The sequence below is a fragment of the Rana temporaria genome, chromosome 9, assembly GCF_905171775.1.
Source record: "Rana temporaria chromosome 9, aRanTem1.1, whole genome shotgun sequence".
Lineage (NCBI taxonomy): Eukaryota > Metazoa > Chordata > Amphibia > Anura > Ranidae > Rana > Rana temporaria.
The window spans coordinates 103319986-103343979 of record NC_053497.1 but is presented as its reverse complement, the minus strand read 5'-3'; the positions used below and the strand labels follow the sequence as shown (position 1 = coordinate 103343979).

The following is a 23994-nucleotide window of genomic DNA, read 5'->3' as shown; positions in this document are numbered from 1 at the left end:
GTATCTGCAACATCTGTTCTGTGCGAAAGACTGTTCAGTTCTTCAGGGTATATTTCCAATAAAATGCGATCATGTCTGCTTCCAGAAAATGTAAACACTCTGGTATGTCTGTGTGACTGGCTAAATTGATGCCTACTTGCCTACTATAAAGTGACAGTCAATATACTAGATACGTTTTATAATTAAAGTTAAACTAACTTTCTACGTTTTTCTTAAAGTTTAATAAGAAAAAATGACTTGCGTCAGTGCTACAGTTTGAATTTAAAACGTATTTGTGTGAACTGTGAAGTTAAGTCATGGATGGTGGAAACTAACTAGTGTTGGGTGATTGTATATAGTGTATACCACATTTACCACTGACTAATGCAGAGTTGCAATGCAAGGAGATCAGCTAAAAGTATTTGGATCTGTATGTGCATTATAATTAATTGAAATTAGAAGATTAATCGATTAAAAAAAAAATCGATTCTCACACCGTCTCTCTGAGGTGTCCAACAGAAGGAGGTCACGTGACCGCAGAGCGGCGCTATGCAAGAAGGTAATTAGGAATTATAATTTAAAAATAAACTGACACATACTTTAGCTCTTAAAACAAACAGAGGCTACAAGTAATGGGGTTTTGTATTGCTGCGGAAATAGCGGCAGGAGGAGAGGCAGGGAGCAGATTGGCTCTCACTACACAGACTGACAGGCATCACAGATCAGCAGCTATGTTTACTGTAGTCAGGTTACATAGGGGGACACAAGAACAGGCAGGATCAAATAGGTATTTTAGAACATAGAAAGGGACAAATCACACTGCCATAGCACTATGCTGTTATTCATGCATTAAAGGAACAGGAGCTTTTTTTTTCTTTTTTTGTTTAGGGTTACAACCACTTTAGGGTCTCAGGGAAGCGAAGGGTGCTGCAATGGGGGGCCTAACATGAGAAAAAACTTGAATAAAAGGTTTTCACAAGGCAGTGCAGAGCCAAAGACCTTGGAAAAGGTCTTTAGATAAGGTTGATATTTGCCCTTTAAGGGTGCCATGAACTAGATTCTGTTCAAGACCGTTTTACAGGAAAGACAAAATGCGAGGCACAAAGTAATCTCTGGAACTGAACTGACTGTGTTCGCCCAAGGCAAAGTAATATTTTCAGGTATTAGAATAGCCTTTCTTGCTTTTAGCAAGGTAGAAACTACAGACTTGGAAATCTCTCAATCCTTTAGGACCTGGGTTTTTATTAGTCATGCCATTAAAACCAGAGACCGAGGGGTGGAATAGAAGACCTTGAGATAGCAGGTCTGGCCATGTCCAAGTATATCCATGTATCAAGGTCTTCTGGGCCTGTTCAGTGCAGGTAGAATCACAGTTTTTCCTCTCTTACTCTAACTTATCGAGCAGGAAGGCAGAATTCTCAGTGGAGTGAAGGCATAAATAAGGCAGAATCAAGACCAGGGTTTAGAGCATCCAAAGCCACAGCTAGAGGATCCCTGGTTCTGGCTGCAAACAGAGGAAACTTGTATTAGCTGGAGGCAAGCATGTCCACATCTACAGGACACCCATCTTTGGCATATCAGACTATAACCCATAGAAATTGAGTTTGTGAAATTGAGTTTGTGTCCACAGAAAAATCTGCTTTGTTTCCCTCAAGACAGTCAGGCTCTCTGCCCCCTCAATGACTTATATACAGAATGCCACTGTGGTGGCCTTGTATGACTACACCCGATTTGGGTGTCCTACAGTAGGAGGGTCTGGTGATGGAGGGCCAACCCCACTGCTCTAAGCTCCAAAATGTTGATTGGAAGTTTGGCTTTCTCTCATGGGCATGTCCCTAAACTGTCAAGGATTGAAAGAGTCCTCTTCAGCCTGGCAGACTTGTGTCTGTTGTAAAAAATTTCCAGGTGTAGGGAAAGAATTATTTTCCCACTGTTAGATGTAAAGTGGTAATCCACCAAGACATGGAGATTCTTGTTTGGCTAGATAGGAGCATGGGTAAGGTAGAAGGAAAGACACAGATTTTTCCATGTTGACAGAATGTTTAGTTGGGGAGTTCTTGAGCAGGTGAACTGCTTTGAAGGAGGCAACCATTAGACCCAGCACTCTCATGGCGAATCTCATCTCAAGGGATTTCATTTTGATACACCCCCCCCCCCCCAACTCTTAGGAGTGAGGGAGCCCCTTCTTTGTAAAGAGAGCTTTAAGGAAGGCTTGGTGGCCTTTGCAGGCCAAACCTTGTGGTGAAAGGAAGGACTGAACTTAGGTTTTGAAGTTTGGTTTGAGCATGCAGGTGCTCTGCATTTAGAGAAACTAAGAACCCCTGAGGAAGAGGGTTTTATTACCTTCCTCTTCAGAAGTAAAATCCATCCACCTGATGAACAGGTCAAGAGCCTCATCAAACAGATATCTTCCTTGGAAGATCGTATGTGTGAGGCACCATTTACTGAAAGCTTTCGCTGTCCAAGCCTTTAGCCATGAGATTCTGCCAATATGAATGGAGATTAAAGTCATTCTGACTATTTGTCCAGTGACGTATTCATGGGCATCTAGACAAAAAAATAAAGAAGAGCAGAAGGCAAATGTTGCAATTGTTTTGCAACAGCACAATCCTGAAATATAGGATTATGTTGGTTATTCATAGTCCAGTTAGTTGCAGTTTTATATATAGAAATAGCAGCAAGAGATTTATTCTGTAATTTCCTCCAACACTGCCTCTACATCCTCTTCATTCCCCTCCAATTCTGTGTCCTCTAGGACTGTCAAATCAGGGTCCAAATTTGGTTGAAAAACCAGAGTAGGAAAAAAGGCAGGGCATTTCTGAGCCCTGGACAAAGATGGCTGTATTAAGGCTGTAATCTGTCTGGGGAAATGTGACATGAGTATGGAAAATTCTGCTTTTCCAAGAAGGCCACTTGTTACTGGTCTGAAATAAAGCCAGAATCGGATGCTGAGACTAGTTTTAAAACCAGGTCCTGCTCTGGTGCAAATCTCGCATTGTTACTGTACGCCTATTTTGATTTGGCTTCCTTTCGCTGGATTGTATAAAAAGTCCAGGTTTAGCCCAAAGAAGTCTTCAGGAACTGGATTCTAGTAATGCACCACAGCCCTGGATCAGAACCCTGTGACTAACCGAAGATGTTGCACCAATTACAATGGTGAACACTCCACACAGGATCCAGTGCCCAAAACAAAATTACTATTTGTATGGCTCCCAAGGTTTTAGAGAGGTTGTATCGATCTGCATTCACCGATTCTGTGTAGGAATTAGAAGTCAGTGAGGGTGGTTTGAAAAACTGGACAATTAAATAATACATATAACTAATAAATAACTAATAAACTATTAAAGCTGCTTTTTCTGTGAAGGAGAAGAGGTCCATCACCTTCAGACACCATCACAAAACTGAGGACTTATGGAGTGGATGGGGGTTATAGGGGAGGCACCCCGGGGGGGGGGGTGCCCTCAAAAGCTTGCCAGTATCCAATTACCTGTATGACCCTATATAACCCATGGTGTAAATAAGCTCTCCGTGACCTGTACTGTAGAATTAAGATAAAACCGGCCATACATAATTGGAAATTCGGCCGGTTCAGCAGGTACTGGTCGAATTTTCATCCATGTATGGGCACATCCTGGTTGTACTCGACTTGTGCTCAACCAGCCTGTCAAGTTTTTCTCTAATGATTAGTGCCACAGGCTATAAGCCTGCAACACTAATCATTGTGTTCTGCCAGCAGGGAAGGTTCCCCACACTCCCCGTTGGCAGAACACAATGAGACTCCCCGATGGCAGAACACAATAGTGCTGTGGGAGGGATTCAAGCAATCAAGCAATTTTCCTCCCTTTCTCCGTGGTCGAGAGAAAGAAAATTGCATAATCTATGGCCTGCTGAACACATTTACCATATTCAACAAAGGAAAGCACAATGTGCAGAATTTCTCTGCAGTCAGCCATACGTTCTCTCATAAATCAACCACCTAAATTAAATTGGCAAACACTTGTTGCAATCATAACACCAGTATGTAAGCTGAATGTATGAGCTGGTGATGAACGTTTATCTTCTAGTGCCCTATTTTACAAAGCCATCACCGCCTTTTCTAATATTTGGGCTCATTCATAAAGACATGCCAAATAATTGTGGAAGAGTCCTGCAGAAACTGCCCAGAGCAGCTCGATATGGGTGATGCTGTCAGAAATGAAATCTTATAAAGAAACAAAATAGAGAAGCAGCAGTTCTAGCCTTATAAATTGGCTCTGGTGCTATGCCCGAGAATCTGCAAGCAATTTCACTTAATCACCACAACTTCCATTTCTTTCTATTCATTAATTTTACAAACAGTAACAGAAAAGTGAAATAAAAAGAAAAAGACTTAGAATGGAATAAAATTGCATTTTGGATTTTCTTTCAGGACAAGACAGTAGGATGCAGGAAAAACTTCTTCAGTTGAAGACGGACCAGTGAAGGCATCACAAAGTGTGCCAGTGATTGGATTTTTTCCCGAGATATAAGCACTCGGCTGACTTTTAAGAGGAGAAGAAAAGCAGATCTTTGTTGTGTGACAAAATGCTGAAAACACACGGAAAGCTGGCAGCACCGGCCAGCATGCGGTCCCAATTACTGCAGCACACTGATAAATACTGCAGCCAATTAATTCCTCAGCACAGAGAATCATTAAAACTCTGCCATCCCCAGCAACTCGCTACCTTGTCTCCTTTTTGACAGGCCGGACAAAAGTAGGGCAAGGTCCATTCAGAGAATCATAGGCAGGGTGGCAGCTATCTTGGCACGGAGACCATATTTATAGGAGGCTAGTACAGGTTGTCTCAAACAAACCTTCTACCTTCTTCATCTTTTTTTTTTAACAGGTTAGCACTTCCTTCATCTTTGACAAGGGAGATTCCACAAATGTAACTAATAAATACTGTAATAACACTACTAGTTGGATCCATTGTGAAAAATACATTTATTAAAATCTGAGAAGCACTGCGAGACACTGAACTGCCAATCACAGTAAATCTATCCTGCACTGCTGGATAGATGTAAAGAGACATTTGTATACAGTGAATGGAACAGAAATGCCCAATTGCACTAACCTGAATGCCGCGTACACACGATCATTTTTCGGCTTGTAAAAAACAAAGTTTTTAAAAAATGTAATTTAAAATGATCGTGTGTGGGCTTCACATCATTTTTCAGGTTCTGAAAAAATGAAAAAAAAAAAAAAAAAATTTCGAACATGCTGCATTTCTTAACGGCGTTTTAAACTATAAATGATCGTGTGTGGGCTTAACCACCGCCTCATAGCCGAATTACAGCTACAAGGCGGTTGCTTAACTCTGGGAGGACGTCCATGGACGTCCTCCCAGAATCGCGCGCACACAGGAGTGTCCGTGACTGGCGGGTCCAGAGGACACGGCGCATCACAGATTGCAATCACTGTATAAGTGTCACTGGTCCCCAAAGTGTCAAAAGTGTCAGTTAGGTGTTCGATTTGTCCGCTGCAATATCGCAGTTGCTGATCGCCGCCATTACTAGCAAAGAAAAGAATATCCCATAGTTTGTAGACGCTATAACTGTTGCGCAAACCAATCAATATATGCTTATTGTTTTTTTGTTTACCAAAAATATGTAGCAGACCTACCAAAAAGATACCAAAATATACCAAAAATATGTAGCAGATATATTGGCCTAAATTTACGAAGAATTATTTTTTTTAAATGTATCCTTTAATCCTAAAAAAATTCATTTATCCATGTTATTTTTATCAATAATTATTAATGCACACATTTTCCCAGACAGGCTTATTTTGAATACAAGTACAGGGATGTTCAATTATGTCTGAAATATGAGATATAAATTTGTGTAATGGTGGGAAATATGGCTATTTGTGTTGTTTAAGCTGCACTGCCTCTGGAGATTTAAACCTCCTGTTGCTTTTTGTTTCCTCCTGCAAGTCAAACTAAATACCAAATTTCCAAAAGTTGTTTGTGTGTACTTTTTAAAACGAAACTCAAAGTATCGAATTTAAAATAACATTTTGAATTTCCAGCACCAGGCAAGCAAAAACTGCCAGGTTAAGGGTTTTTTGCCCTCAATCTTCTGAAAAATCTTGCTATCTCCTCCCTGGTCCGATCTATTTCACTCTGGTCCTCTCCCTCTATATTTCCTGACCCGCTCCCCATGTCCTAGTACTCTCTGACTCTCCACTAGCTAACCTGTTAAATCCCTTGCTAGTCCCCTTTCTGCATCTTTCCTGGCCCGCCTTGCATCCCTCCTAGCCTCCACCCTGGTCATACACCCATCTGCTTCCTGGCCCACTTTCTGCTTCCCTCATGGTCCCCCCTCTCTATATCTCTCCTGGTCCTCTCTGCCTCCCTCTTGGCTCACACCTTACCTCCATCTTGGTCATCTACTTCTGCTCTAGCTGGCCAGCTCTCTCCCACCTAGTACTCTCCCTGATTTCCTCCTAGTCATCTTCATTCCTTCCTCCTGATTCTCTCTCTGTTTTGCTGTACTTCCTGACCTGACCTGGCCTTCTGCCTCTGTCCAAGTCCATGCCTGCCTCCCTTTTTGTGCTGTCCCTCCATCCTACATGGTCCACTTCCTACCACCTAGCACTCACCCTGCCTCCTTCCTGGTTTATTTTGGTCTGAGTATTCTCTCTCTATGCACTGCTTATCACGGTCTCCCTTCTGGCCTACACCCTGCCTTCATCTAGGTTCTCTCCCTCTGTCTTACCTGGACCACTACCTTGAGGTATGCTGTCTGTCCCAGCCCTCTCCCTAAATCTCTCCTAATGCACTCCTTCTGTACATCCCAGCCCTCTCCCTTCCTCCTTCCAGGCTCTGTGAGATATAAACCTACATTTTTTGGACTCTATTTCCTCCATACCAAACTTTCTCTGTTCATTAAATCAACATATTTTATTTGCAGTGTAATTAGCAATACGAAGCTGAGAACCATATTTTTTCAGATGACAGGAAAGAAAATGATTAGTTCAGTATAAAATGTATGGTAATCACCAGACTCTTGAAGAGAACATTGAAATGAACAAACCGTCCATGATATACGCAGTTTCCAATTAAGAAGCAGCGGAAAAGGCATTCTGTAAAATCTGAGAGTGTCCAATACTTGCTTTACAGCGGATTTTTACAATCAGGCACCATAGCTTTTCAAAGACCTTCCTGGGAAACAGCTTGTAATCAAGAGTTTTCTGGTTATTTTTTAATCTAAAAAGAGTTCTGAGAGTGCAAGGACATCAGACACAAGTGCAGAAAATTAGCTTTTTCTATTCTGTAACTAAGAGAAAGACACAAGCAACATTGGAAAACTTCATTTTCAAATCTTTCAAACATAGAAATTTATATATAAAAAAAAATCTGCCCCATGCCCTCAAAAATGGCCAAATGGAAACACACATTTGCTTCTTCTGGAGTCGCCGATTGCAATCTTTAACCTGGAAATACAAAGCACTTCTTTTGGAGAAAGATCCAAAACCCGACAGCTTAAAAACGCACTTCTAGCTGTGGAGACACCAACTCCAAACAGCCAGTCTAAGAATGCAGGGCTCTGATGACACAGACTGATATTGAAGAATAATGGAAGAGGAAAAAAACTTTTATTCTGAGGCCAGGAAACTGTAGGGCCCCGTACACACGACCGGATCTATCCGCTGGGATTGATCCACGGATCAGTTCCAGCAGACAGATCCGGTCGTGTGTAGGCCCGAGCGGACATTTTCCAGCAGGTAAAAATCCAGCCGACGGATTTTCAGCGGATAATAATTTCTTAGCATGCTAAGAAATCTATCCGCTGGAATCTGTCCTTCGGACTTATCCGGTCGTCTGTACAGACTCACCGGATAAGTCCGCCCGATCCCCATCCCTCGCATGCGTCGAAGTGATTCGACGCATGCGTCAAAGTATTTACCTTCCAGGGTCGTGCATGTCGCCGCGGCGACGGCGCGGCACGTGCCGCGTAGATTTTGATCTGATGGTGTGTACAAGCCATCAGATCAAAATCCGGAGGAGGAATGTCCGCTGGAAACGGTCCGGCGGACCGTTTCCAGCGGAAATCCTCTCGTCTGTACGAGGCCTAGGGGACATGAGAAATGTGGGCAACTCATTAGCAGAATTTGAAAAAAAGACAAGACTTACATGAAAGACAAGACCTACATGAGTAACATAAAGGCCCATACACACGATCTGACTTTTTGACAACAAATGTCAGACGGACCTGTTTGATCGGACGATCCGATCGTGTGCACGCTCCATCGGACAAATGTTTTCGCTTTTTCATCGGACAAATGTTCGCTGTGAAAACAGACAAACTTTCCAGCAACAAATGGCCAAGGAGCATAATCCGATCATGTGTACACAAGTCCATCGGACTAAAGTCCAAAGTACAAACACGCATGCACAGAACCAATGCTAAAGATCAGACAACAATAGCAGAAGTTGCCAAAAGGGTGGCGGTAAAGAGTTGAAAAACCACGTGGTTTGGTGAAAGTTGGCTGAAAAAGTCCCGCTGTGTGTATGCATACAAAGTTCGCGGCCAACAGCCATTCGAAGCAAAACCCACAAAAAAGTCAGATGGAAGTCCGATCGTGTGTATGAGGCTTAAGAAAGAGTAACACAAACAACAGTATCTGAAGACAATGTGCATATCCCCCTCCAACGGGAGGGGGTCCAATAATTTTGAACAGGTACATCTTTAGGAAGTCTGACGTATAAGTCTGTACTGGCTACAGCTCTTAATTAATTACATCACAAATATCATTGCCCATAGGAGATTGGTTGTTTACAAAACAACGGAGCAAGAGCACCTTTCCCACCGGTCTCGCTTCTCCCGTTTTCTTTTATACCTTTTGTTATAAAATAGTAAAAATATAGAAATCTGTAGATTACAGATCATAGAAGTTAGAGGATATAAAGGAGAATACAAAGGAGGGGGGTAGGGGGTGGGGGGGAGAGGGGGAGGACCACGAACATGGACAGACCAAGCGTCCAGGGTTCGTACTGGTGGAATCTGGATGGGGTCACACCAGCGTAGCAGGGAGAGGAATGTCTCAAGAATAATGTCTCAAGAATCAGGTGTCCGAAAAGCAATGAAAAAAAGCAGCAATTGGAAATCTGGGAAGGAGAAAAAACAAAAAACAAATAAAAGTGGGGCGGGGGGGAAGGGCATATCAAATCTTCCCCAATGATGGTTTGCTACCTCCACACCACAAAAGAGGGGAATAGTGAACATCAATATATCATAAAGGACCATAAAAGTTCAATCTGAAAACATAAAAATATTAATGAAATACACCCCCCAAAAATCGAACAAAAGTTGCAACACAGCAACAACATCATCCAAAGATCCCCACAATGAATATAATTATCAAACAACCGCTAGCATCTAGCCCTCAGTGATAAAGTCCAGGTGCCTACCAGGTTAGTTGGGGACTCCATTAAATAGATTGGCCACACCCATGTCTGCCCCCCATGTTTACGTGCTTATCTATTTAATGGAGTCCCCGCCGACCTGGAAGACATCAGGACTCTATCATTGAGGGCTAGATGCTAGCAGTTGGGCATTGGAGATTCAAAAATAGGGAACAGTATGACATTTGTTTTTATCTTTGGATGATGTGTGATCTATTTAGGTTTTTTGATGATTACATTTATTGTGGGGATATTTTATTTATTTTATAGTGGGACCTTTTGTACACACCAAACATTTCCTTTGGGTATTTCTGGGTAGCTGGGATGTAATCTCTCCAATTTCTTTTAGGTAGTTTTTTTTGTATAGTTTTTCGGTTGCTGTGTTGTACACGTTGTTTGTTTGATTTAGGGTATTTCAGGTGGTTCAATATGATATATTAGTGTAAGTTCATCCACTCTTCTGTGGTGTGGAGGTTGCCCTTTGGATTTGTTCAGGTGAGTTTAATGATGGGTCATGTCTACGTATATTCAAGCCCTCCCCAGTCTGGACCCTTTATCATGGGGGAAGGTTTGCTATGCCTCCCTCCTTTCTCCTCTCCATATGATCAATTGCTGCTTTTTCATTGGTTTTGTTTATCTTCTTACTGGTTATGCGTTGTGTGTATATTTTGTTCTACTGTAAATCTTTGGATAAATGTATCCCCTTCATGTATTGTATATTTACATGTTGTAACTACTTTTGTAGATTAATATTGGTTGCATACACTAGGGCATAGACCATGGGGAAGCTAGGTTTCCATGAAACAAATTAATCCATTACATCAATTTGGAGCAACACAAATGCACCAATGAAATCCAATTGTATATGGCAACTATACATTGGGAGTTGTCCTTTTTAATAATGTTTTAATTGTATAATAAAGATGTTGTTATTTTTAATTATTTATTTTTGTGCGTTTTCTTTGTGGCACATATAAAGGTCCCTGCAAGTCTCCTTTCCTTCCTCATCTGTTGGGGGGTTGGAGAAATCACTATGTAAAGCGATAGTGCCCAATGAGTAATGACAGGATTTATTGCATATGCCAAGTGTCTTTTTTTCCCATACAAATTAGATAATAAAAAGGAAACATCCTGATTGATTGTTATAAAGCAGACATATACAGGGCTTGCTAACTGCACTCATCCTTGGAAACAAGTTTTTATATGAAACCTTTTTTTTTGTAATTTTTGCAAAGATAGAAATAACAGCAGATACACCCACACAGGGGGACAGAACAACTGCAATGAAAATGGAAGCCCTTGGCAACAAGTTTTCACACCTTACAATTATAGCAGTGAAAATTAAACTCGAATTGGTAACTAAAAGCACAGCACTGTTCCTTGATATTTTTTTCTTCAGTTCTATGCAAAAGGAGTCTATTTTAATATCCTTACACAGTACACTGTAAAGCAGCCATCTATCAAAGGTAAGGAGCGATATGCCATGTACATTATACGATGTGCGCATAGAACAAAGTCCCAGAGATATAATAAAATCACAGAAAAGCAGATTATCCTGACAAGATCTGGAAGAACTGAGTGTGAGCTCTGACAAGGCCTTATCTCATCAAAATATAATCTTATTACTTCTGATCCCTTCACTAAAACTTCACTAAAGAATCTATCATCCTAGACCGCCTGCTGCAAGGCCTTCTGGGTATACTGCCTCTTGGCTTGTTTGTTACCATGACAGCGCACGCGGTTTACCGAGCATCTGTGACAAATCAGCAGAAGAATCCTTCATGGGAGAGCAAGCTCCGACTTCTGTCACACTTCCTACGAGAACCAAACTTAATTACATGAGGAGCTTTAATTATGTTAAACCAAACTTTATCTTACTTACTGTTCCAGAATATATGCAGCTTGGCAATAATCTTCCTATCGCTTTAGAACGCTCCATAAAGTTTGAGATCAATTCAGCAAAAAGCCAGAAAGTGTTCAAAAACACCAATGAAGCTGCAGCAATACATACATCTGGGGACCAAAACACTGGCAGAGTACGGAATACTGACATGCTGACACTTGGAGGTTCAGAACAAGGACACACTGACACTTGGGGGCCCAGGAACAATGAAACCCTGATACATGGGGTTTCAAAAGAATAACACGCTAACATTTGGGGTTCTGGAAGAACAACACACTGACACTTGGGGGCCCCAGGACAATGAAGCACTGACACTTGGGCTCTGGGAAAATAGATACTGCCACTTAGGGGTACCAGAACAATGATAGTTGAGGTACCAGAAGAATAACGTATGGACACTTGGCAGTACCAGAACAAAAATTTTAGACATTGGAGAATCAGAATACTGGAAATCATAGAGATTCAGCATTCAGCACCACCTTATTTTATAATTATAACATATACATTTTGGATAAAGCACAGCAGCTTAGCACATATTAGGGGTACTTTAACTTTAAACGCTAAGGTAATATTAATAAGTAATTTTGTATACTGTACATGTTCTTATGATACAACAAAATCTGCAGTTGATTGCTGGGGCATATACATTGCATGTTGTATAGCCTCATAAATTCAGTGTCATGCCATATGATCACGGACAGCCATTAGCTACTGTATGTGTACTGGTGTGTATCCCATTACCTGAAGGCCTCTGAATCTCCGGTGCTGTGAGAATTAAAACGTTTGTTAACCAAAAAATTAATAAAAATGGATCCTACTCCTTTAAAGCATGTTATATGACGCAGTGCGTGTGCTGTGTCATTTGGCCCCCTGTAACACCTAAAAAACCTGGCTGATGCTGCAAGTTTCTCCCCTCCCCTATGTAAACTGACCACGGTATATCATGGCTGCTGAGCCCTGCCACTGTGGTCAGTTTGCGTGCCTCCGTCATCCCCAGCCCTGCTATCTGTCTTCTCTCTGCTCCTATGTCCTCCTCCCCTGTCCCCTTCATGCCTGTCAGCTTGTGACAGTGCCCGCCCCTCCTGCTGCTTGCATAACTGTAAAATGTTTACACCAACAGTGCTGTCTCCTATTGTGGTGTCCCTCTCTGTGTGCGATTTATAAAAAAAATGCTGTAAATACCCAATTTAAGAGCAGTGATCTGTGAACACATGACCAGCCAGCTCTCTTCTCCTCCTCCTCCTCCTCCCCTCTTGACAGACGTCAGCGGGGGAATTTCAGCCCCTTCTGCTGCATCTGTCAGAGGAGGAAAGGAAAGAGCCAGCCGGTCATGTGATCACGGATCGCAGCACTGAAATTAGGTATTTACAGCATATATATTTTTTATAAATTACATACAGAGGGGTCCACTGCAATAGGAAACAGCACTGATGGTGTATACATGTTACAGTTATGCAAGCAAGATAGTCTGTTTTTGGGTTAACAAACGTTTTAATTCTCACAGCGCCGGAAGACAAGGATCCGCCATGTTTTTTTAGGTGTTACAGAGAGCCAAATGACACAGCACACACACACTAATGGTGCACACATGTTAGAGTGGTTTAACAACCACTTTAACTGCAGCCACGGCTACTGAGGAAGTTGTACCACTCATCTGCCCCATCTGCCCTCTCCACCAGTCACACAACTCATATATACTATTCTCCTACAATGCATCCTGTTCTGTGAATGGAGGAGAGGCAGTTGAATGAAAGGACCTCCACTGCCCATTTACAGAAAGCAATGGATTGCGGAAGTAGCAGTAACACGAGTAATTTAAATAATAATGAGGGCAGAAGGGGGCAGGCTAGCAGTGTGGTTTTTCCCCACAAGCAGGGGCTGCAATTAACTCTCACAGTGTCGGAAGACAGACTCTTAGGGCAGCATCTGGCAGCTATAAAGGAGGTACTGGAGGGAAGATATTTAGCATAAGTAGCCACCTGTAGATAACTGGATACCCACCATTACACACGACTAATGTGTTTGGGGCTGTATCTCCCTTCCTACCTCCCCAAAAAAAAAAAATTAAGCTTTATTCAATACCTCCAGTCAAACATGGATATAAGCAAGTAAAATACAAAATGTATTACCTGTAAAGAAATTCACATCTTTTTAGGATTCCAAAACCCTTGCTGTGCTATATATGTGGAGGGTGGCAACACTTTTCACACTCTACAGCCAATATCACCACATTAGTTGGCCATGTTGAGCTCTCTCCCTCTCATGGGCACACAAGAGCGACCAGGCCCATCACAAGCCTGATAATCAGAGCAGCTATAACCCATATCCAAACATATAATATAACCACATGCTACAACTACACTCACTGGCTCCTCCTCTGCCATGGATCCACCAGACGCAGTGTGTCCTTGATTACGGCAATTTTCACCTCCTCATCCACCAAGCTCGGCACATTCTCGAAAATGCCGGGAAGAAGCTGCAACACCCAGACAAAGACACTTTGTTATAGGAAATGCTGTGAATACTTCACTCACAGATTAGCATATTTAATTGGAAACAATTTATTAACACCAAAGTCAGTGTTTTGTTACGTTATTCAAACAGGCCCACAAGCTATTTTTCAGATAAATCGCAGTTATTAATATTACAGTTTTAATGATGATGTTAGGAATATCTAAGTGTTTCCACTTGAGAAATTTCTTGAGAAACCGCAAATGAATGTAAATAAACAGATAATTAGTAGGCAGTTCCCCAGGATTTTCATTGCAGGTTTACCTGGAAAGCAAAGTAGCAATATTTTATATTGGTGCAAACTTCTTATGTTGACAAAATAAATGTTTTAAATGAATTTGAATCCAGTTGTCCAATAAGAAACTGTTGAATTTTCATACAGTTAGTATATTTACGTTATCTTCCAATATTAACAGGACAGGGAAAGCCCCCATATTAGGACAGCAGGGAATTCATCACTCCGGTGATGTTCCTTTACTAACGCAGGTCAGTGACTAGTGATCTGTATCGCTAAACTGTACTAAAAAGGCGGTCACCAACCTGTCTATGCTGTCTGCTAGGGGTTCTAAATCACAAACATAGCAGAATAAATTGACAAAATCTTTTCAAAGTTAGAACATTTCACATATAAGCTATATGGCTAAACTTAGAAACATAGAAGAATGACAGCAGAAAAAGACAACTTTTGTTTAACCCTATGAGTATAGATCTATGTTTGTTCCAAGTATGTTCAAATCCACTTACTGTTGACCAACCTCTGCTGGAAGTCTATTCCTAGATTCCGTTATTCTTTCAGTAAAATATGACTTTCTAAGTTTAGTTAGGAGTTGTAGTAGAGGAACAATGGAGATATAAACTAGAGGCGGGACCAATGGTATATTTATCCCCATCGCTGAGAATCTTGCATTTGATGTTGCTTCGTAGACTTTTGACATGGTTATGCAGTAATGTTTGTCCGTCAGCTTACCTCTCCATGTGTTCAGCTTAAGAGGCCAGCCACTCTCACCTGGCTGCTCCTCAAAGCATGGCTCCACCCCAGCCCCTATCAGGGCACTCTATATTAACTTGTGCATTGCAAGCCAGCCCTACTGATCAATATTGTGTGTTTTGGCTTCCGTGTGCTCATTGCTCTGTGTCCTACGTCCGATCCTGTTTACCGACCTTGGCTTGTTCTTGACTGTCCTCGTCTGCTTTCGTTTTGAACTTTCCTCCTGAAGTTTGAGGTCAACTGCTAAATAAAAATGTAATTTGGTTCAGGAATCCTTTCTTGTACCGGTGATACTCTAAAAATTTGAATATCATGCAAAAGTGCATTTATTTTACTAATGCAACTTAAAAGGTGAAACCAATATATGAGATAGACTCATTACATGCAAAGCAAGATATGACAAATCACGACTTGAACTAATTGTGACGATTATGGCTTACAGCTCATGAAAATCCCAAATCCACAATCTCAGAAAATTAGAATAGAATATTACATGCAATCAATAAAACAAGGAATGTACAATATCGGACCTCTGAAAAGTATAAACAAGCATATGTACTTGGTTTGGGCCCCTTTTGCAGCAATTATTGCCTCAATGCGGCGTGGCATGGAAGCTATCAGCCTGTGGCACTGCTGAGGTGTTATGGAAGACCAGTATGCTTCAATAGCGGCCTTCAGGTCTTCTGCATTGTTCGGTCTCATGTCTCTCATCTTTCTCTTGGCAATGCCCCATAGATTCTCTATGGGGTTCAGGTCAGGCGAATCAAGCACAGTAATCCCACGGTCATTGACCCAGGTTTTGGTGCTTTCGGCAGTGTGGGCAGGTGCCAAGTCCTGCTGGAAAATGAAGTCAGCATCCCCATAGAGCTCACCTGCCGAAGGAAGCATGAAGTGCTCCAAAATCTCCTGGTAGACGGCTGCGTTGTCCCTGGACTCAATGATGCACAGTGGACCAACACCAGCAGATGACATGGCTTCCTAAATCAACACAGATTGTGGAAACAACACACTGGACTTCAAGCATCTTGCAGTGTGTGCCTCTTCATTCTTTCTCCATACTCTGGGTCCTTGGTTTCCAAATGAGATGCAAAATTTGCTCTCATCAGAAAAGAGGACTTTGGACCACTGAGCAACAGACCAGGTCTGTTTTTCTTTAGCCCAGGTAAGGCGCTTCTGACATGGTTTGTTGTTCTGGAGTGGCTTGACAATGTGTGGTGGCTCTTGATGCATTGACTCCAGCCTCAGTCCACTCCTTGTGAAAGTCCCCAACACTTTTGAATGGTCTTTTCCTGACAATCCTCTCCAGGCTGTGGTCATTCCTGCTGCTTGTGCACCTTTTTCTTCCACACTTTTCCCTTCCACATACCTTTCTTTTAATGTGCTTTAATTCAGCACTTTGGGAACATCCAACTTCTTTTGCAATTACCTTTTGAGGCTTTCCCTCCTTATGGAGGGTGTCAATGATGGTTTTCTGCACAACTGTCAGGCCAGCAGTCTTTCCCATTATTGTGATTCCTACTGAACCAGACTGCAAGACCATTTAAAGGCTCAGGAACCCTTTGCAGGTGTTATGGCCTAATTAGCTGATTAGAATGGGACACATTGAGCCTGGAATATTGCATCTTTTCACAATAATCTAATTTTCTGAGATTGTGGATTTGGGGTTTTCATGAGCTGTAAGCCATTATCATCACAATTATGACAAATCACGGACTATCTTGCTTTGCATGTAATGAGTCTATCTCATATATTAGTTTCACCATTTAAGTTGCATTGGTAAAATAAATGAACTTTTGCATGATATTCGAATATTTCGGGTATCACCTGTATTTGTGTTATTCCACAAACCACATACATTAATTGGCCAAAATGTTGTGGACCCGGACCTTCACACCTCTATAAAGATTTTGGACATTCCATGCCAAAGCTGTGGTTATTAGCTCCTACTTTGATGCTATAACAGCCTACACTCTGGAAAGGCTTTCCATAAGAATTTTCAAATGTGTAGGAATTTGTGCCATTCATTCAAAAGAGCATTTTTGAGGTCAGGTACTTAAAGCGGAGCTTCACCCAAAAGCTTATTTGCCTCCTCCCCCACTCTGCTGCCACATTTGGCACTTTTCATGGGGGAGGGGGGGTACGTGAATTTGATAGGTATCCACCCCCACTTCTGGCTGACTTTGCCACAGCGAGCTCATCTGGAACTTCGGACCCCCTCCTTCTTTCCCCCATTGCCAGGCCATTCACAAAGCACAAGGCACTTCACGCATGCACAGTAGGGAACCAGAGATGGTGGCAGCAGCACCAGAGACCCGATTGAAAAATCAGCTTGGGGGAAGAAGCTGCTGGAGGACAGGTAAGTGTCCAAATATTAAAAGTCAGCAGCTACAGTATTTGTAGCTGCTGACTTATTTTTTTCTGATGGAGTCTGGAGCTCCTCTTTAAAAAGAATGAGAATTCCTGGCTCAAAATAGGTGTTTTAATTAATCATAAAAGGTGTTTAGGGTTCTGTGCAGGCCATTTGAGTTCCTCCACAGCAAACCCATCAAGTCATGTCTTTATGGAATTGAAGGGGTGTCCACACACATTTGGCCATATAGTGTAGATTACAATACAGCATTCATCTGTCAACTTCCCACCTCCTGTTCGTGTTCAATCTTCATGCTGGGATTTGCGTTCACCTCTAGAAGAATTGGCTTGAGATTCTTCAACAGGAGGATATCAAATCCTAAAATCTGAAAGAAGGGTAGAGACACAAGCACACATCAGAACCCTCTACATAGCTCTACAGTATTCACACAATAGCAGCACAAATATATGAATGAAAGTTTCTATCTATATCCCACATGCTTCCTGTAAAAGGGAATATGTATTACACAGAGGGTGGGCATATCAGAAAAAACAAGGGTTCAGAAGATGTATGAATAGATCCTTTTGGTAAAGTTCTATAACCAGGAAAGACTTGGGGGGTTAGATGCTCCCAACCAGCATTAGTCTAGTCTTATTGTAATTTCCTTTATAAAAATATTGTTTTTATGGTCAATGCTGCTGGTGCAGTAGCTTTATATAGAGCTCTGGGCATTGCGGTCATTACAAAGTAGCAGGATCAGTCTGCATGAATAAGGGCCTGTGTCAATGTGCCTTTCTTGAAGTTAGCACTGTTTCTCTCCCCATAAAAGTCAATAGGAACATAAAAGGCAGCTTGAAGCAGATTGTAGCTGCTCAGGAGGTCAACTGCAGGTGAAATACACCTGTAAACTCTGAATGGTCTCTGAACAATATGAAACAGATGTTGAATACAAATGTTATGCACCTAAATGCAAGATGCATATGCCTACGAACATCAGACCTAAGATTAAGTACTTCCTCTCTATATAGATGCATAATATATGTGAAAGGATCATGAAAATTAAAAGGCTCTGCCCTTTACTATGCTCTTTTTAAAATTCCAAAATACCAAATTGCCACTTGCATAATGTAGAAAACTCTCAGAAGGAAGACGACTTATACTAGTCATGTGTTGGTTGTTACCTGCTTTGAATTTGCTCTTTCTTCCTATAAAAAACACTTATGGCCCATTAAGCCTAATTTGATACAGAATATTTGTATTTATCGTAAAATCTTAATTTCCTAAGAGGACACAGGACACAGGAATTCAGAGAATAACAGGTTATACTACTGCCTACAGGAGAAAGGACATTGAAAAAAACAAATACATTGTGGGCCAGCCTAGTATGACCCCTTCTACTTGCAGCATGTTTCAGTTTTTTGGTAAAGCAATACTAAGAGCATGATCAAAAACACAGAGGGGAGGGACCAATGTCCCTCCAAGAAAAGGATTTGAAGGTAAATACAAAAAATACCATTTTCATTCTTGACCACTAAGGGACACAGGAATTCAGAGACTGTTGGAAGGTCCAAAAGTAGTCCAACTGAGGGGTGGGCAACAGAAAACAAAAATGACAATAGGCCCACACAAAAAACACACACAAACACACACACACACACACACACGAGAGCTAGGGACTGCCCTTATCTCAAAGAACTGTCTGATAGACCTTGTGCTCAAAGCAGTTATCAGATGAGGTCTGAAAACCTGAAAGTTTCTTGCCTCACTCCAAGAAAAATATGCCTACAATGTGTGGCGATGGACCCCGCAGTAGCCTTTTAGGTTTTAGCATCATGAGGATCACTGATTCAGAGATGCCGATGTCTCTCAGAATCTAGGCTTCAACAGCCGATGTCTCTCAGAATCTAGGCTTCAACAGCCATGCTGTTAGGCTCAGTGACTATGAAGCAGATGATCTGGATGAGCCCATGGAGCATCCGACAGGAATCTGATCATGCAGAATACCACATCCCCCGTGGCCCAGAGCTAGAATGCTCTCCATCTTGATCCTGTGCAGCAGATGAGGAAAGAGTTTCAGAGGAAGAAGGGCATAGATCAATCTGTATGGATCCTATGGAACCACCAGAGCATCCACTGAGTCCACTAGGGCAGGGGTAGGCAACCTCGGCCCTCCAGCTGTGGTGAAACTACAAGTCCCATGAGACATTGAAATACCCCGACAATTACAGGCATGACTCCTAGAGGCAGAGGCATGTTGGGATTTGTAGTTGCACCACAGCTGGAGGGCCGAGGTTGCCTACCCCTGCACTAGGGGATACCTATACCAGGAGACCAACCTGTACAGTTTGTTGTTAAGTTTGGAGGCCAGGATATCCACATTCAGTATCCTCCACCTATTACACAGGTCTTGGAACACCTCTCTATATAGGGACTATTCCTCTAGGTTCAGGCACTGCTGGATGAGTCTGTTTGCCAACAGTCCACAAGACTGGAGCATGAATTTCTACCCAGGATAGGATCAGCTCTACCTCTCTTGCCGTGGAGAGGCTTCTGGTTCCTCACTGATGGTCAATGCCTTGGTGTTGACTAAATCTAGAAAGGATGACCCTCCAGTCAGGATGTTTGACATTGTAGAGACAAGCAATTCCCAGAAATTCCAGATCGTTGATAGGGAGACAAGATCCCTGCAATATCAAAGTCCCCTGCACCAGCAAAGTGCTCAGGACTCTTCCCCAGCTCAACAAGCTGGCGTACATCATGTGAATCTCTCAAGAGATCATAAGGAATCTCCAGAATAGGATTTCTGAGCCACAAAGCCAGGTACACCCTTGTCCTCTGTAACAGACAAATTAGTCTGTCCAAAGACTGGACTGATGTATCCAATGATAGTAGGATGTTGGGTTGTAAGGGTCTGGAGTGGAGTCGGGAAAATTGAAGGAGCCTACCACCAGCCACAGAACTCTCACGCAGAAGCAAAGAGTCAGGTAACTGAAGTGTGTGTCTGGCAGCAGAGGGTTTGAAGCTTCTCCTGGGCAAGAAAAACTCCAGTCTGACCAGTTTCTAGAATTAGACCTAGATACAATATTTCAGCTGGAGACACTCAGTAAAAGGGGACTGTTTCCAATGCATCTATAATTAGACACATTGCACTGCAAGATAGCAGGGAGGAACAGAGGCAAGTTCAATGTGTCTCTAGCGATCAGGAGAAGCAGAGGGAAAATGCTTTCTCAATAATGATTGGTGGTAAAGGGCTCGTGGATCATCCACATGTGCAACACTCCACCTAGTAGATGACATTAATGCTCAGTCCCTCTGCATCAACCTCTTCCACAGTATATTGGACGGAAAACAGGAACTTTCATGGTGACCAGTGGCCCTAGAAATGAGGTAACACCTGCTTCTTGGCCTGCATGGCCTACTCACAAAGTCAGTTCTCAGAAATGGGGTCACATCTGGGGCTGTACCATGACTGTGGAACCAGAGAGTCCTCTATGGCTAACTTTTTCCCAGTAGATTCAGATCTGGAAAAGTGCCACAATGAAGAGCCCTGTGCCCAAATGTCACATTCCCAGTTAACCCCACAAGTCTAGTCCAGTGGGGTCTGGGTTTTGAACTCCAAAGTCAGACTGAGGAAATGACAATCCAGATAGCTGCATATGAAGACCAGCTCAACAGTGAAGCAGTGGGAATCCTAACTGATGAAAAATGGCATCTAACAAAAAAGTTAGACTTTCCTCAACAGAGAGGAGAAAAAAACATGCCCGTGTCCAGTTCCCCAGTAGGCTACAATAGAACCCAACAGACTCTTAATTCTTGTGTCCCTCAATTAAAACAAAACATGATTGATGTTTACTGTGCTTGGGCTGCTTGCTCACCAAAATAAATAACTGTTAAATAGTGTTACCTCTTTTTATATTAATGTCTACTTGCTTATAAAATTGAGAAAAACAACAACAATAATAATAATAATAATGTTAAAAAAAAAATTAAGTTTGAGGAATGGTGGCTCAAAAACAACAAGCCAGCCATATGATGTGTGTGCACAAGGAATGGCAACTCACCTGGAAGCATGTTGGTCCTGGTTTAGATGCTGGTATGTCCACCTGGAAGTAGACTTTGAGTTCTGGAACCAGAGCAATGATGGTCTTAATGACCAGAGAAATTATGTCAGACCATACTTTCTTGACATCTATACCTTTAGCTGAAAGTCTATAGAGAATGCTGGAGAAGGTCCTCTTGCTTCCAGTATGGACACTGTCCGAGTGGATAAAGTTTCCACTGTGGATGTTGAGTGAGTAGTTGGTCAGGTGCATATAGACATGGTGAAGATTTTTATGGTTTGGTGCCTGGTAGGGCTCAGTGCAGAATCGGGACAGTCCATCTTTGGCGATGTAGATTTCCAAAGGCTCTAATGATCTGAGAACAACATAGAGTCTCATATCAAACTTTAACTTGTCCATCAGGAGAGGCTTGCTGATGTACTCTTGGACCACAGCTGGTCGGTTCTGGACACTGGCCATGATTCGCACTTCACTGGGGTCCTTAATGAGGTAGATTCCATCACCCTGACAACCACCGTCCGGCTTTACAATAAAGGTGGGCTTCCATGATGGGTCACTTTCCTTTGCCATACGAACCTGCAATAAAACAATGATCAGTACAAGTAGAACCCTGACTGAATATACTTATTTATGTTCTATATGGAAAACAGTTTATTCAAAGAAAGGTTTACACATTGTGTATCAAATTTGTGGGGGGGGGGGGGGGTTAGTCAGACAGCCTGGGGTGTAAATTGCACAGTGCCCACACCACTCACACAAATGGTATCTGCAGGTCGAAACCAATTAGAATTTTTTTTTGTCAACTTTGAAATGTCAGACAAATGAAAGCTAAATCTATATTGGAGACTTGGCTGAAGCACCTATCTCTTTTCCTTTGAAAAGGAAGCTGATGCTGAACTACAAATGCCAGCACACTTCCATGGCACAGGCACTAGATTTGTAAACAGAGCATGACATGACATTATCCGATTAGAATCTTTTCAACTGACCAAGGAAGCAATCTTTAGGCACTCTATTCCTCAGATACCAATCTCCTAAAGACAGATAATGATGCAACACAATTACTGACTAGTAAGGGGACAGTTTGGCTTTTTATTCAGAATTACATCAATTCAGAGTGAAGGAAGAGCTCAGTGATGACTTAAAGAGGTCAGACAAATCTCATCTCCAGAAACGTAAGTGAGATTCTTACACATGCACCTTATTAAATCTCTTATTTTGCAGCCTTTCCCCTTCTGCTTGATTCATCCCTAAACGTTTTCCAGACAACTGTTCATAATATGCCTTATAAGGCTCTGCAGCTCCCCCTACAGCTCTACCTGAAAACAATCTTTCACTTCACTATTCTATCTTCACCCCAAGACTGAACACAGATAACATCTCTAGAGATAACCATCACCCCATTTTCCAGCAATACATGATTCCTCAAGACTACCCAGGCTGAAGGAAATATGTACAGTGCAATCTCACTTCACTTCTCTGACTCTGGACTCCTAAAAGGTGTTAATTGTTTGCTTTAGGTCTGTGCTTTCTTCTCCAAGATCTTCAGTATCTCTCAGCCATACAGTATATGAGGGGTCAGTTCCAGTTCCTTTGGGCCTCTCAAAGACATTGACCAATCTGGCCATGGTTAAAGTGTATCTAAACCCAAGGACAAAATGTAATATAACATCTTTGGATGTGGTGGCTCCATTCGTTTTTTTTTTTTCTGAATTTTTCTCTTTATTTTTACCGTGTGATTCTGCCTGTAACACATTTCCTACCTTGTACAAAATTAAAGCTAAAACTTTTTCTTATTTTTGACAGTGTAAGGTGGGTTATAACTCTGTCCAGTTACCTTTGCCACCTGGATCCAATTGGGGAGGTTTCCCTGTACATTCTTTTCCCATAGTCACAACAGGAGGTGAGAGAAAATACCTCCAAAGTGGGGTAAATTCCCCGGTTGTCACCAGAACTAGAATATTTAAAGTGTTACTAAATCCACAACAGTAAAATCAGCCTGTATAGGTATCAAAGCATGCTTGTTATACTCACTATTGAACCTAAGGTGTTAAACCTTTGCATTGTGTAAAAAAAGGCTCTTTGACCCTGTCTTCTCTGATCCTCCATTGTCCCCAATCCATCTCCTGATAGTACAGAGCCTTTGGAGTCACTCTGCACATGCTCAGTTTGGTGTGTATTGCTCAATGAAAAGGGTGGTATACCGCACTAAAGTGAATAAATTATACGAGGACTGCAGTGAACAACCAAGTGATATAAACCAGGAAACATGCATAAACATGCAGAGGCGCATTGCCGGTGGTATTACCGCGGTTTCCCATTGATTTCAATGGGAAGGAGCGGTATAGGAGCGGTAAACACCCCACTCCTATACCGCTCCTACGGGCTTTCACACTGAAGACTGCAGGGCACGATTTTTTTCAGGCGGTATAGCAGCGCTATTTTTAGCGCTAAACCGCCTGAAAAATGTGTCAGTGTGAAAGGGGCCTTAGAGTGTGCATGGAGCAGGTGATGAAGTTTCTTGTGAACAAAGGCAAAAAACCCACGGATATTTGCAGAAGACTTCAAGTACAGTACCGTGATGAGACACTCAGCCGTAGCAAGACATTTGAACGGTGGAAACCTTTCAAAGATGTCGGTACGTCTGTCAGTGACGATCCTGGCTGTGGTGGTTCCCAGCCCTCAGCAGTCATTCCTGTGAACAGTCAGCACGCGGAACGCCTTATCCTGGATAATTGACCCATAAACTGTCATGAAATTGCAAAAGAGATGAA

At 42.1% G+C, this 23994-nt stretch overlaps 1 protein-coding gene across 1 annotated transcript in view; it reads right to left on the bottom strand.

The window, feature by feature from the left end:
* The window catches only part of TTLL11 (tubulin tyrosine ligase like 11), a 146772-nt gene that overhangs the window by 65182 nt on the left and 57596 nt on the right, over positions 1 to 23994 (bottom strand). Inside the window, exons 4-6 of the mRNA XM_040325252.1 lie at positions 21221 to 21796; positions 17449 to 17544; positions 13677 to 13786 (exon numbers count right to left, since the gene is read on the bottom strand). Of these exons, the coding sequence (XP_040181186.1) occupies positions 13677 to 13786; positions 17449 to 17544; positions 21221 to 21796 (782 nt within the window). The remainder of the gene's footprint in view (positions 1 to 13676; positions 13787 to 17448; positions 17545 to 21220; positions 21797 to 23994) is intronic.